At 29.1% G+C, this 15,647-nt stretch overlaps 3 protein-coding genes across 3 annotated transcripts; all 3 read right to left on the bottom strand.

Annotated features, from left to right (window-relative positions):
- Positions 1–946: 946 nt before the first annotated feature.
- On the bottom strand, positions 947–2,209 carry LOC129608428 (uncharacterized). Its single transcript, XM_055519921.1, has 2 exons — positions 1,271–2,209; positions 947–1,150 (listed from the first exon to the last, which is right to left on the bottom strand). The coding sequence occupies exons 1-2, from the start codon at positions 2,207–2,209 to the stop codon at positions 947–949; spliced, it is 1,143 nt and encodes a 380-aa protein (XP_055375896.1).
- A 4,579-nt stretch (positions 2,210–6,788) lies between these two features.
- LOC129608475 (uncharacterized) lies at positions 6,789–8,574 on the bottom strand. Its single transcript, XM_055519976.1, has 2 exons — positions 8,454–8,574; positions 6,789–8,388 (listed from the first exon to the last, which is right to left on the bottom strand). The coding sequence occupies exons 1-2, from the start codon at positions 8,460–8,462 to the stop codon at positions 7,453–7,455; spliced, it is 945 nt and encodes a 314-aa protein (XP_055375951.1). The 5' UTR covers positions 8,463–8,574; the 3' UTR covers positions 6,789–7,452.
- Positions 8,575–11,189: 2,615 nt separating this feature from the next.
- LOC129608445 (basic-leucine zipper transcription factor A-like) lies at positions 11,190–13,041 on the bottom strand. The gene is made up of 3 exons (XM_055519939.1): positions 12,938–13,041; positions 12,485–12,817; positions 11,190–12,407 (listed from the first exon to the last, which is right to left on the bottom strand). Exons 1-3 carry the CDS (start codon positions 12,944–12,946, stop codon positions 11,313–11,315), a joined length of 1,437 nt encoding a protein of 478 aa, XP_055375914.1. The 5' UTR covers positions 12,947–13,041; the 3' UTR covers positions 11,190–11,312.
- Positions 13,042–15,647: the final 2,606 nt, after the last annotated feature.

Here is a 15,647-nt window from a genome sequence, read left to right as displayed (position 1 = left end):
GGCTGTCCCATGAAATATAGTATTTGTAGATTTTTCTCTACTATATGTATTTTATGAATTCATTTATCTCATCTTATAGCCCAAAATTCGGACACACAGGAGATTTGATGAAATCTTACGAGCTTAGTATTCAAACAGTTTTTATACCAAAAATTGCTGATTCATTGGAGCAGTAATAGAAGATTTATCATTCTAAGCGGAAATGAGGCAGATTACAAGACCCTCCAAAACATTTTTTTGAAAAAATTTATTTAAGCTGAAACTGGGTTGTGTTAGATAGTAGAGCAGCTGTGTACCATTTCAATATGAATGTGATCTTCAATTTCAATTGCTGATTTTTCAGTAATTGTAGTATGAATGGTTCAATTTAGAATACCTTTGCTATTTGTTATTGTGATGGGAATCTAAAAGTGAATCAATGCTTTGTTTGTCTTATATTACGAAAATCTTTTATTTTGGATAAAAACAAGCTAATTTCAGTACTCATATTGTAAGGTTAAGGTGTTTAGAGTCTTCTGCTTCAGGGTTTTTATAAGAACGGAAGAAATCATTTAATTTGTAAATATTAAAAAAATATAAATTAATGTTTATCAACTGAGTTTATTGTAATATTTCTAGTTAATGATTTTAAAAAACTAATTTATTAAAACAATATTCTGACTTAATATTTAAAATAATTATTATGCAAATATCTTAAGTTTATTATCTTAAATTATTATGGCCTTAATATAAAATATTTCTTAATAAATATCTACTTATAAAATAGTTACTATCTTAAATATAAACCTGGTATAATAAAATAAAATTGTTAATGAAACTATTAATAGCAAAATATAAAAAGTTTTCAAAAACCTCATCTTAAATTTAATATAAATTTATGATGTCGAATTAAATAGAGAGTTTTTTTATAGAAAACAAAGAAATTATAAAAAAAAATCCAATTTTTTTACCAATAAGTTTCAAAATGATGACCACCATTTTCTTGTTTGATTTCAGTACCACGTTTTCTAATATCATTTACTTTTCTAGATGGAATTTGTGATTGATTTTCATGTTCATTTAATTTGTATGAAACGCGTAACTTACGTGTTTTACTATTTGGTACATTATGTCTGCGAGTCTTTTTTGATCTTTTACTAATATTTGTAGTCTTATTTTCATTTTCAACTATATTTTCTGATTTATTGTTATTCTTTTCATTATTATTTTGTGTTTCTGGTTTATTTTCAGTGGCTTGAGCTTCAAGTTTTTCATGATGTTCGGTTTCTACTTGATTTTCTAGGTTAGATGTAGCTGGTATCAATTTTAGTAGAAGAGGCATTGGATATACATGAGTATGCATAATTGCCATTGGATATGCAAAATGTTGTTGTGGTTCTTGCACTTCATTATGATAGGCTTGATTTTCATTTGAATTTCTTATTTCAGAACTTTGTACATTATTTGATTCTTCGTTCAATTCATATGCTTTTGGTGATTCTGTAATTTCTTTTATTTCATCTTCATAATTCATAATCATAGTTTGTGATTCAAATTCTATATGATCTTTCTCTATTTCAGATTCCCTTTCTGCTGCTTGTCCAGATAATTTTTTATTATTATTTTCTTTTGTTTTATATCCTGAATGTTGTTCTTGTAATGCTTCAACTTCCATATATGTTTTACTTTCATTTGGAATTTGATTTTCAGATGATTGAGTGATTTCAGGATTTTCTGTTTGAATATTAGAAAATTGTTCAACACAATCTTTATGTTTTGATGGTATTTCATATTCTTGTTGAATATCACTATGTGTACTATCAGAACTTTCTTCCAACGGTAATACTAATTCGGATGCATTAATTTTTAAAACAATAGCATTAAAACCTTCAGTACCATTTGATTGATATGCAACAATACGACGGCTACCATCAGGTTCAATATAAGAGTATTGACCTTGAACAAAATCACCATCACGTTTTTCTTCATGTTGTTTATCATCACCTGTATTCGGATCTCTTACTTCATATGAAAAACTATAATTCGGATATGATGTTGAATCATCTGAAGACTCTTCCATAGAAGCTTCTGAATCTTTCTTTTTCGAAATTGTTTGATGATTTTCAGCTATTGTTTCTACCATTAGTTGATCTTGTTCTTTATTTACTTGTACATTTTTATTTTTATCATTTATAGAACGTTTCGGAAAAGCAATAGCATTTCGAATCATAAGAATGCACACGAAAAGGATTGTAGTTTTCTAGAATTGGAAAAATAAGAGCAAGAAAATTTTAGTGTTATTTATTTAATTTTTTTTTTTTTGAAATTTATACTTTTATTAAAGTCCACATTTTAAAAAGAATTTCTTTTTTTTTGAAAAATTATTTTTAATCTTTAAATAACTAAGTGATTTTCTTTTTAAGGATCTCTCTCTCTCTCTCTCTATAGTTATTTTCTACAGAGTATTCAAAATATGAATGATGACTTTGTGATAAATTTCATTTTATTTTATATTAAAAAATTTTCATATATCACACGTGCTTTGCCTACTTTCAATTCTTATTCATCTCTTAATGATCATACACATAAGTATTCGATGAAATTTGATCTATTGAAAATTTTCAAAAGAAATGAGAAAAAAAATCACAAAAGCAAAAAAGATGGATGGAAATGACAAAGATAATTATGGAAATAAAGCAAGTACCTACGTATATGCAATTTTCCAAATTGTCTATATAGTAGAACAAGTTATTGCTCTTATATTATGCATTTATGGTTGGAATAAAATAAACAAAAAAACAAGAAAAGAAAATTTTTCTTCTTTTAGCTACTGCATACTTTCAGTATCGAATTCAGAAATTAGATGACAAAGAATATTACGCTATACTTACATTCATTGGTAATGTAATTCAGTAAAGCGGATAAGCATTTGGTTATGAGATTGCATTTTACATTGAAGATTTATGGAATGGGAAATATACTCATATTTTCGAAAAATTAAAATATTAACCGCAAACAAATGGGAAATTAAAAAAAAAAAAATAAAATAAAATAAATACCTAAAAATTATTTCATAATAATTACAAAAGGGAAAAATGTCTCATATCATTTTACTGTTACTTTTATTATTATGTGTGCACTTACTCTCATTCTCTAACTCTCTTAATAACTATGTGAGTAGGTAATTAGGTATAAATAGTTTTGTAACTTTTTAGGAATTGAATACGGTAAATTTTATTACGCTTTTTTTTTTTTTGTTTTTTTTTTTCATTTCTTCATTTCTGTTTTGAATATTTAGGTCTGTAGGTTGTTAAAGATAAAGTGTAAAATTTTATATGATTTTCCTTTTAGTGTTGTAACAATATTGTAAATGATTTTCGATTATGAAATTATTTTGTTATATTGCAAGTGTTATTAGCCGGCATAATATTGTGAATGAAGTTAATAATATTGAAAGGTAAATGCCTTATAATACTCACACCATAATATAGATTTGTTTAAAAATAATATAAAACCAAATTTTAAATTATACGAGTATATACTTTTTATAAAATGTATTACACAATGTGGAAATGGTGGAAGTTATTTGCATTCGCTTCAATTAATAAAATGTGTAATTGTATACATGTATAGTGTCTCAGAATACTTTTGATGAGTATAGGAATTATATTTGATTAGAAGACTTGCAATACTAACAGAGAAGTATAGTATTAAATTGCACATCAATTATAAATTAATCGACTTAGCCGGCTGTTGTGGTTTACAGAAATTTTATATGATCTGGTGGAAAAAAAATGTAATCATCATAAAGGAAGTCATTTGATTTTAAATTTCAAAAGGTATGCTTACATATAAGCGGATATAGTTGATATGTTTTAAAAAATATTACAAAATTTGGGTCATCCACCATATTATTTTTTTTTTTTAAATTTATTTCTTATAAACTAAAATATTTTACTCGTATTTAGTATGTATAAAATGTCAAATGACTTCTCTATAATTCGGTATTTCATATACTCTTAAAAAGAACTCTTGTTAATGAATTACGTAGATGATCGCAAATATAAAATTATGTGCATTGTAGATGGCATTAACATTCATTTTTATAATAGAGGCATAATTTTTATATATTTGTGTAATATATAAAAAGTCTTGAATATTATTAAGGTTCAATTATGAATTTTCTATGCAAAAGGCAGCACGTTGACATTCATTGTACATATACGAGTACAATGTAAGCACTACCATTAGATACTACTAAATTATTTGAATGGAATGTAATAAAATTGTTTTTAATAATGTCAATGGTATAGGACAATGTTAGTGTTTTCTTATAACAACATAAGTGACTTCTTAATAATATCAAGGTGGATGTCAGTGACTTTGTTTCTGATATGTTTAAAAAAGAAAATAAAAATTAGAAGAGAAATTTAATATAAAAGTATGTCTTATAAATGGAAAATTTTTTCAATGTTGATACAGAAAAATTATTATTAAATGGAACGTGTTTTGTTTGAAGTGAGTTTTGAACAAATTGAAAGAGTGATGTTGAGTTTAGAATAAGACTTTAGAAACATTAGAAAGTAGGTAACTTTTGAATAAAACCACAAAAAAATTCGACGATATTAAAGAATTTTTTGAATCGTATTTGATATATTGATCATAATTTGTCAAATCCATCGTATGATATAATCATGGAAGAGCAGAACTTTGACACTATAATTAATTGAGTCACATGATGGAAACACGTCCACAAACAATACTTGATACAATTTTATTTGGAAAACTTTAGGGTCAATTTTAATAATCGACCAAACATTTGGAACCGATAGGTCAAAATATCTATGCGCTAGGCGCTGGGGAGTTAGCACAGCTGAGAGGTTTTTCTTGGCCGAGAAATGTCTTGAGGATAGATATACTAAGGAGTAAGGACTATACACACAGTGGAATATTGAGGGAATATGTGATACATGCTAAGGACGTAAGTCTGACCTTTTTGTGCCATATACCGATGCTGTCAACCACCACTGTCCATCATATTGGTCAAAACATCACGGTTGACCCATATAATTTTGAGGTAGTTATGCAGTTCATCTACCTGGTGGAGGTGCGACGTAGAATAACCCTGGCAAATCGCTGCTACTTCGGTTTGCGAAAACAACTGGGTTCAAAACTCCTATCCAGAAACACTAAGCTGCAGCACTACAAGATGCTCGTTCTTCCGGTCTTACTTTATGGCTCGAAAGCTTGGATACTGTCTAGGACAAGTGAGCAATGCCTTGATGTTTTTGAGCGAAAGATTTCTTGTCGCATATTTGGTCCTGTGAATGAGCAGGGGGTCCGGAGGACAAGATATAACGCCGAACTCTACGAGCTGTATCAGGACATTGATGTAGTCAGCAAAATCAAGATAAAGAGGCTACACTGGTTAGGCCACATTGCACGAATGTCCAAAAGCGCCCCAGCAAGGAGAGTGTTCGAATCCAGACCCGAATTCAGAATGAGACGTCGAGGTAGGCTCCATCTTCGTTGGAGAGACGAAACTTCGGCGAATTTGGAGAGACTTCGTGTCTCCAATTGGAGGAGAGCCGCCCAGAACCGCGGCGAATGGAAAAAAATGATAAGTCAGGCTCGGGACCTTCATGGTCTGTAAGGCCTAGTAAGTAAGTAAGTAAATATATATCGACTGGAAAGTTGATTACGGGATTGCGATTCCACAAAGGGTGGAAAAGAGTGCTAAAGACATAAGCTCGAATGCTGGATTGTCAATTTACACGAATGGTTCTAAGACCACGGAAGATACTGGAGCGAGAATATTCCTCTAGGAATTGGGGATGGAGTTGTCGATTAAACGGAATTAGCTGCAACTTTGTGGATAGTAGGGCATCGACCAGAGCTCTAGAGTTTTGCTCAGTTAGGTCGACGTTCGTGAGATGTTCGAGTGCATTGTGCGATATGTGTAGGGTAACCATGTGATGGGATCCCTATCACAGCGAGATAGAGGGAAATGAGATGACAGACTGTTTTACGAGTGCTGGAGCTGGCGGATGGTTCGGTGCGTCTGCCACTGCAGGAATTCATTGGCGTCATAGATAGAGCTTTGATAATATCTTGTGAGCTGGGCTCACACGTGCAGGGTGGCCAGACCTATGAGCCCGTGTAAGAATGAAAAGAAGACGGAATTTGTTTTGGGATATAGTAGGGCTGATTTTAGCATACTGGTGAAGGTGCCGACGAGGTTTTGCCTTTTTGGGAAAATGGGTCAATGTTTGGGAGTCGTTGTGATAAATTTCTGGGGATGTCAGTATATTACGGAAGTGGGAAGGCGCGTCGTTGCGACTCCCTTTTATGATGTCTTGCTTCAGATTTTTTTATAATAGGTTCATATTTATGAATAATAAAGAATTTCAGTTACCACACATGCTATCATTTAAAGGAGCCAGACAAATTTGGCACTTGTGTGATTAAATAATGGCATATTCACCAAAGACTTAATTTATTTTTTCATTTTACATAGATAATTGTACATATTCACATTCGGCCTCAATATTAAATAAATTTTTAACTGGAAGCTAAAAAAACATACAAGTATACACCAGTAAATATAAACAAATGATATTTTCGTTTGCTTTTGAATTACATATATTTATTAATTCCAATTTTGATTATATTAAAATAAGCGATAATTTTATCAATTTAAAAAAAAAAATGCAATGCGTTTTATCATTAATAAAGTATAAAAATTAAAAATAGCTTGACTATTTTGTACCTTAAAATAGTTCGCGTATCGGTATTATACTGGTTACGTTCTTTGTCGGTTTTCATTCGTCTCTAGTTGGGTGTTTATTTTATAAGAAAAAAAAAAAATAAAAATTCTATATATTTTTATGAAATGTTCTAATTCCTGTGTTTCTCTTATTTTTTTCGTTAACAGTGTCTTGTTCATTCAGTTTACTTTTTCCTCGTTAATGTGCGTTTAATTTTTTCAATTTGTCACTTCATCTTGTATTTTAACTAGGTATATATATTATTATATTACAATTTATGTATATGTGTATTAAATTCTGTTTAAAAAAAATTATAAAACATCATTTATATTATTAAATAAAATTTGTTTGTTAGTAATTAAAAGAACATTATTAAAATTATTATAAAAAAGAAAATGTTAGTAAAATGTTATCTGTATGAAATGTTTTCTGTTAAATATTAAACATTGTCCTTAAATTTCCTAAAGAATAATATTTATACTCGTAAACAGTGATTTAGATATATTTGTATGTGTATAATGTAAATGTGATTTATGATGATGGTTAATAATATAATAAATAAATTATTTATTGGATTTTTCATATTGCAACTTTAATTTGATTATTGACTCCTTTAAAACTTTATGGTGTTTGACTCCAATTTACGAATTTATTGTATTAGGCTGCGCATTTTTCGGGTTTCTTTCTTTTTTTTTAATAATTTTCCTTAATCTCCATTTCCATTTCCATTCATCATGCCGTTTCCATTACCATTACCATTCATTCCATTGAAACCATTGCCATTTCCGTTTCCATTACCGTTCCCATTACCGTTTCCATTGCCATTACCATTTCCGTTACCATGTCCGTTACTCTGTCCGTTACCATTTCCGTTTCCGTTACCATTACCGTTTCCATTTCCGTTACCATTTTCACTACCATTTAAAAGACTATCATAAGAATATAAATATGAGGGACTAGATAATAAATGTTGTGTTTCATGTAATAATGTTCCTGGATGTTCAATTATATGATGTTGTGGTAAACTAATAACTCTTTGTGATAATGGCAATTCTAATAATGATGGTGTACCATGATGTATAACCGATGATGTTGAAGATAAACTATGACCAGAAAGTAAAGCTGTTGATGCTTGTGGTAAAACAAGTGTTCTATGCTGTATTGCTGGTATTTCTTCTAAAGTAACTGTTGTAGCTGGTGCTGTATGGATAATTTGTGTTGCTGGTAATGGTGCTGGTGCTGGTTCTTTTGTAACAATAGCATTAAAACCAGTTAAATCAGTTGCTGTATAACCAACTGTTCTACGACTACCATCTGGTTCAACTAATGAATAATGTCCAGTAACAACATCTCCATCACGTGATTCTTCATGACGTTTATCATCACCAGTTTTACTATCTTTTACTTCATATGAAAATTTATATTTTGGATATGCAATTTCTTCTACTTGTTTTGATTCCTCAACAATTTTTGGTGCTTCAACATGTTGTGTTGTTGTTGTCGTTGTTGTTGCTACTGGATGTAATACAGTTGTGGCTAAAATAGGACTACTATGATGTGTAACTAATGTTGTATGTTTTAATTCTGGATGTATTACATAACCACTAATTTGTGATATTATATAGAAAATTATAAAAGTATCCTGTGAAAAAGAAAAATTTAAATTTTTAATTGAATTTGGAAAAAAATATTTCAAAGTATTCAAACCTTTATCATTTTTTGTTTGGCTTCTGTAAATTTGGTTTTTTCGTTTTTAACTCAAAAATTTAAATTTAATGAAATATTTTTAAAAAAAATAATAAATCCGATGTATCTTTATTAAGCTTCAGTACAAAAATGCATAATTCTTCAACTTCTAGCAAATTATTTATACTAAAAAATTTCTATATGACACTAAATTTAACTTCTATCTAGACTAGATATTTTTTATGCCATTCTATTCCATAATATCAAATTTCATATTTAAATTTTTTAAGATATGAAAGACATGAAAATCTTAATAATATCATGATGAAAACTCTTATTTTACAATCTTCTTTTCAATTCTACAAAATCACTTACAACATTTCATATTTGTAAAACATGAAAATTAATAATACCGCGCGCCATAGTTCAAAACTAAAAACGAAAAACAAGAAACTCAATTCGGGTACCACACAATATAATATTTTTTATTCTTCCAAATCTCAGCCCAGCATCTTATATCAAAATCTATATTTCAAAAATGAACTACTTATATCTAATTTCTTGTAAACTACTTTAGAGACAAATACGAAGCGGATGAATTAAACAAAAAAAAAAAAAAACAAAAAAAAGAGTGTTAAAAAACTGAATGTGCCAAAAATTCATAACGTTATATGATATGCAGTTTATGTTGGTTTACAACTAGATCAAAACATACGTACTCGTGTCACATTGAATGTTCTACCATAACTTGAAAACAAAACACTTCTTTTGATTTTTTTCCATTTAAAGTGTGGTGTTATTAATTTTATATTTTTCAAAGAATATTATGAAATTTTGCCATTTTTTTTTTGTTTTACATTTAATGTTATTTGATGTTACGTTTACATTACATAATGTTGAAATTTAATCACAAAAAATCCATAAATTATTTATTAAGTTGAAGGTTAAATTACATGTTAGTAAGGAAATTGAATGGTATCAGCTGATTCGATGTGATAAACACAAAGAAATACTCCAGCATTTGTCAATTCATAGAAATTATTTAAAAAATTCTTATTGATTTATAAACTTTATCGAATATCTACAATACGTTCTTACAATTTTTCAGACATTTTAAAATTAAAATTATTCGCTGAACGTTACTTAGTAGACATCATGTTAATCCAGAAAACAGAAAAGTTATTTCAAATCTTGGGCACTGGAAACACAAAAATTTCAATCTATTTTGATAACTATATTACGTTAAGCACGCTTTCACTTTCGTTTTTAAAGTCGAGGCTCTATTTTTTACAGCAGCAGGAACGTAGCACTGTTCTGGGTACAGTTTCATACAACAGTATTCATTAGTTCAACATTGTATATGCCCTTACAAAAATAGGTGCTAATTTTAATTTTAAATAACATCAGCGGATATGGTCTCAGTAGAACCCGAAATACATTTTAGATGGGTATGATTACATAATTGAAGATTTACTGACTTTAAATTGCTTTGTAGGGGCTTTCGTAACAACAAAAAACCGACGTTTATGTTCGTCATCGTCAACACAATATGTTATATTAGTTGATATAATCCGATCATAATCTAATCGTTATTTGTGAAATCAAACTGTAGATAACAGATAGCGGACGGGTTTCTGCAAAAATAGTTTCTAAACGCAAGCGGATGATATTACTGTTCGGCATTTTGAATATAAAAGAAATTAGTTGTTGAGAATAAATTTTTACGTTTTGCCATGTAATCAAAAAATTTTCAAATTAACAAGACTAATTTGGTCCTGAAATTTTTCAGGACCAAATTAGTCCTGAATTCATTAGCATAATGAATATTTCAATAGTTTAAGTTCAAATTTCTTATTATTAAGACCTAGGCAAAAATAAGGGATTTATGATATTTTTTAAGTAATTACAAATGAAACTTAACGAAAAGAAAAAATTTATTTTAATTAAACTTACTGCCGAAATGTGCAAATAACAAGTGTCACTCCTTATATAAATCTACTGAAAATTTAAATTAATTAAGCTAAAATTATGGGGGCACTTTAGCTGTCAGCAGAGAACACATTTCACATAAAAAAAATGAGTATTTTATTCAACGAAAAGTTAACAGTCGTCCAAATAAAAAAGAGAATAATTTTTTTAACTAAGAGAGATTTTTAAAATTAAATGTCAGGAATAAGAGAGAGAGAATCAATTGAATAAATAGAATATTTAATAAATAATTTTATTCTTCAATAAATATTTCAATAAAATTAAATAAAAAATTAAAATAATTTTGAATTCTTTTATTCATTTTCTTCTTCAATTTGTGACAATATAAAATTCATTTCATATTTTTTTTAAATAAATAAATTGTACATGCAAATATTGGTAAAAAAAAATAAATTAAATACTTTTTGTTTGGGTTAGTATGAACTAATTTTTTTTTTTTTGGTATTTTGGCCATTAGGCACTAAAATGTTAGTATATGCTGAATTAGTAAATATATAAAAAAAATATACAAAAAAATTATAATACAAAGTACAAATATTCACAATAATTGTTATACATAAAATAATTTTGCAAAATATAAGTAAATTGAATAATTTAAATTTATAAAATTTATAAGGAACACATATTTGGGATGTATCTTAGGTACAAATATAAATTATATTGAATAAAATTATAACATAAATATTACAAATATAAAATGTATTCCATCTGTAAATAATATAATAATTGTGCTCTGTAATAATTTATTATCATACGAGTAATAAAAAATCGGGTCAGTCATGTCCTTTTTAAAATTTTTTTCATTTCACGCTAAAATCTAAAGTAAATTAATAATTTTTGTTTTCCCGCTAAATTTAAAAAACTCTTTTGTTTTTTTTAATAACTGTTTTTTTAATAACGACGATAGTAGAAACGCTGTTCGCTTTTACCGTTATATCTATTTTCATTTAAACGATCATCGATTTCATTTCCATTCGTACCAATTTCATGTTCTGTACCATTATCATTTCCATTCAATCCATTTCTTCGTTTACCGTTAGATTCATGAATATTTCGATGATTACCATTACCATTTCTATATTCTTTTCTATCATTATTACTATGTATTCCATTGCCATTATTTAATCTATGACCATTACCATTATCATTTTGTTCATTTTCATTTAAAATACGTTGTTCATCACTAAGATCACGGTGTCTTTCTCTTAATTCACTTAAATCGATTTCACTATCACTATCATCGATTCGATGTTGTTGTAATTGTTGTTGGTGTTGTTGTTGATCCTGTTGTTCTTGTTGATTTAAATTTCTATTTGTTAAATCACTACTACTTGAATCAATACGGGATGTAAATACAACCGAAGGTGATGAAAGAAATTGTGTTTGTAATAATGTTGTTGGATGTTGTGATAAAATATGTGTTCTTGGTAAACCAATACTTTTAACAATTGTTGGATGAGTTTCTAATGTTGAAATATGTTGATTTGTTGTTAATACAGGTACATTATGTAATCTTAATGTTGGTGTATGATGGTGAACAATTGTTGAATGAACTGTATGACCTAAAACTGAACTGGGTATTGATTGTGCTAAAACAATTGCTTGTGCTCTAGCTATTTGTTCCTGTTGTTGTTGTTGTTGCTGTTGTTTAAGTGCCGTCTGTCTTAATTGTTCTCTTGTCAATTCTTCTTGTTGTTGTATTACAGATTGTCTTAATTGTTCTCGTTGACGACGTTGTTCTTCTTCAATTTCAGCTTGATGCTGTGCTAACTGTTGTCTAAATTCTTCAAGATTTTCATCATCTTCAGTTGATGATGTTATCTCTGTTGTTTGTTGTTCATTAATTTGTTGTTGCTGTTGTTGACGTTGTTGTTGGTTCTGTTGACCATGTAAAGGCTCTTTTGATACAATTGCATTAAAACCACTCAAATTATCAGCTGTATATGCAACAATTCTTCTTGTACCATCTGGTTCAACTAATGAATACTGAAAATTTTAATTTATTTTAGTATTAGTTTCTTCTAAGAATTTATTCCGGGAATATATTAAGAAGTATACTATACCTTTCCTTGTACATGATCTCCATCACGTTTTTCTTCTTGTTGTTTTTCATCACCAGTTTTTAAATCTTTGATATCATATGAGAAACTGTAACGTGGATGTGGATTAAAATCACTATCATCACTAGACGATGATGTTTTCAATATATGAGATCTAATTGGTTGAACTGATATAATTTCGGATGGATGATGCAATATTGTTTTTGATGGTTGTGGTATCCGAATTATTGGTGGATTACTAGGATGATGTGTTAAACTTGCATGATTTAAACCTAAATGTTGTATAACATATGCATTCGTATATATTGTAAAACATATGATCACAAAAGGAAAACTCTGCAATAAATTTTATAATTTATGAATAATAAATTTTAGAAAACAAAATTTATTTTAAGATTTTCAACAAAAATATTTTATATTTTCACAGAATAATGCGCAAATAATATTTTCTTTTACCCTTAACATTTTCTAATTGAAATTTGTTTAATCCTTTTTTCTTTTTGATTAAATTTAAATTATTTTAAAGTCTTCTAAATTAATTCTTACTGGTAAGAACTTTGTGAAGAGATTAACAATGCTAGAAATTTTCTTGTTCAATTTATATAAATGGCAGTTTATGAAAAACATATTTAAATTCAATGTAATAATTACTTAAACTATTCTTTACATCGAGAATACAATATGACGGCTTATATTATATTATAGCTATAACATTACTTGTACCACTCACTAGCACAAAAATTCAATGAAAATTTAGTAAACCATAACAACCCTACCTAAATTCTTTATGTTTAACTATATTGCCTTGTATTTTAATCAATCTTAAGGTGATTTACTTCAAGTATTTAGTGCACTATAGTACATAGTACAAGCACTATATACACTAGAATGTTTTCTTTGTTCATAGGGTATCAAGATGGAATTAAGTGTTAAAGTAAATGTAATTCTTGGTATTATTTTATATAATTATTGCAGTGCCGCAATATTGTCATTAACTGGAAATATCACGTTGTGACGACGTTATAGCTGAAATAAATTATATTTTCATAAGTCACGTTAGGTCGTGTCACGTGAGTTCAACTTAACTGACCTTGCTTAACCTTACTCCACTTCACTTCACGCCTTACAATTTCATCTCTTCTCACCTACTTCAATTCACCTGACCTCATCTGAATTCACCGTACCTCACCTTACCGCAATTCACCACATTTCTTCTCGTTCTCCTTTACTCAAACTCACCTCACGACACATCGTGCCCCGTAATAACGTTACAGCTATTCGAAAACTGTAACCCATAGACGAACACATAACATATGTAAGACTTCAGACCCATTCAATCAATCAATTCCTAAAAAAAAATTCAATCTACCCTTTGGAGGCGCAAACGACTCCATGGGAACTGTGTGGTTTTCATTCTTGCGATGATTTTACTAACCAAACATTTACAATTTCTTGTTCAACTTGTCGTTCTTTTCTATCTCTTTTAATATTTTTAGCAAACGACTAACATGTACCTAAATATAGGTATAACTCGTACGGTATGAAAACATAATCATAAAAAAGTCATCTGTGTTATATTCACACACTTTTATGAAATAATTTTAAATGAAGAACAAGGTTGGAGCGAAAAGTTATTTATTGCATTTTCAAGTTAAGCAATGATACTCTACATCGAGATCAAAACGTGCTGACAGTCAAAGATGAAATAAAGAAGTATGCAATCAATCATCAATCAAGATTACTCCAGCATGACAACCCCGAGATGCTGCAACTTTTGGAACAGCTGGAGTAACATCACCACACCATACGGTTCACAAAATATTCGCTCTAATCGCACAGAAAAGAATTAAGAACGATGTAGATTCAGAGAAATGTAGAAGTTGCACGGAGCACTCACATACCATCAGAGTCCTAAGAGAGAAGTCAAATGAATTCAAATCACCCCTATACATTGCGTTCATAGATTTCAAGTAAGCATTTGATTCAATTGAATCAAATTTGGAGGATTTGAAATGCAATTTGAAGGGCACTAGAAATTAAAGTAATCCCGCTGAAAATAATAAAAATAATTAGAGCCATGTACGCAGATGCAGAAACTCAAGTGCTACATAAACGAGTCTTAAGCAGACCCATGAACATAATCAGAGCTATAAGACAATCATGCCTACTATCGCAAATACTTTTCAACATAGTAATAGATGAAGTTATGTGAAAAACCAACAGTGCAGGTAGAAATGATATTGGCTGGGGCCTTTCCAACAAAGTAGACGGTTTGGACTATACTGATGACCTCACGAAACACACATATGAAAATATGAAAAAAAAACTAAACAGGCTTTCGAAAAATGCAGAAGAAGTCGACCTATATATCAACACAAATAAAATAAAAATAATAAGAATCAACTCTACGAACATATCAAGGTTTGAAATAGAGAACTCACTGAAAAGGGAGCATAGTTAGGAGGCACACAACTTGATATTGAAGACAACCTGAATAGGGCCAGGCCAACATTTGCAAGCCTATGGAAAATTTGGAAATCTACGAAAATATCGAGGCGAACTAAAATTAGAGTCTTCAATGCCTGTGTTAAGTCAATCATGCTATATAGCAGTGAAACCTGGCTAGACAATAAGAACAACATGAAGAAATTTCAGGTTTTCATGAATAAGTGCCTCCGGATCATATGTAAAGTGTTTTAGCCAAATGCAATATCAAACAATACATGTACACATGAGCCAATAGAGAAACAAATTAAGAAAAGAAAATACAGATGGTTCGAACACATTCTAGGAAGACCTGAACAATCCATAGCAAGACAGGCAATAGAATAGACCCCCCTAGGGATCAAGAAGTGTAGGAAGACCAAAAATACTTGAAAGAAAGTTTTACATTCAATTTATTTTTGTTGTTTTATATCAGAACACTCCATCCTAATAGACTCCCACAACCATTCATACTCGTATCTACATTATAACCATATTAATTATAATTTGCTTTAATAGAAGCATATATTTATGTATATGAGTATGTATAAAATGTGGAATATTTTAAGAGTTGATGAAGGATCAGGTTTAAATATTTTATATATGTATGTTTGTAAACACATATATAAGAGTATTATGGTTTAGTAAGTTTAATGCCACGTATGACCTGCAAGGCAAACAA

Source organism: Condylostylus longicornis, unplaced genomic scaffold (assembly GCF_029603195.1).
Source record: "Condylostylus longicornis isolate FDR11 unplaced genomic scaffold, ASM2960319v2 ptg000031l, whole genome shotgun sequence".
NCBI lineage: Eukaryota > Metazoa > Arthropoda > Insecta > Diptera > Dolichopodidae > Condylostylus > Condylostylus longicornis.
This window is presented reverse-complemented; position numbering and strand designations above follow the sequence as displayed.

Excerpts from the sequence above, each read along its gene's own strand:
- LOC129608445 (XM_055519939.1), bottom strand. Across the intron at positions 12,408-12,484 it reads GAGATCATGTACAAGGAAAG|TATTCATTAGTTGAACCAGA; the intron begins GTATAGTATACT and ends TAAAATTTTCAG.
- LOC129608428 (XM_055519921.1), bottom strand. The coding sequence starts at position 2,209 with ATGATTCGAAATGCTATTGCTTTTCCGAAACGTTCTATAAATGATAAA. Across the intron at positions 1,151-1,270 it reads CATCTAACCTAGAAAATCAA|ACTACAAATATTAGTAAAAG; the intron begins GTAGAAACCGAA and ends AATGAAAATAAG.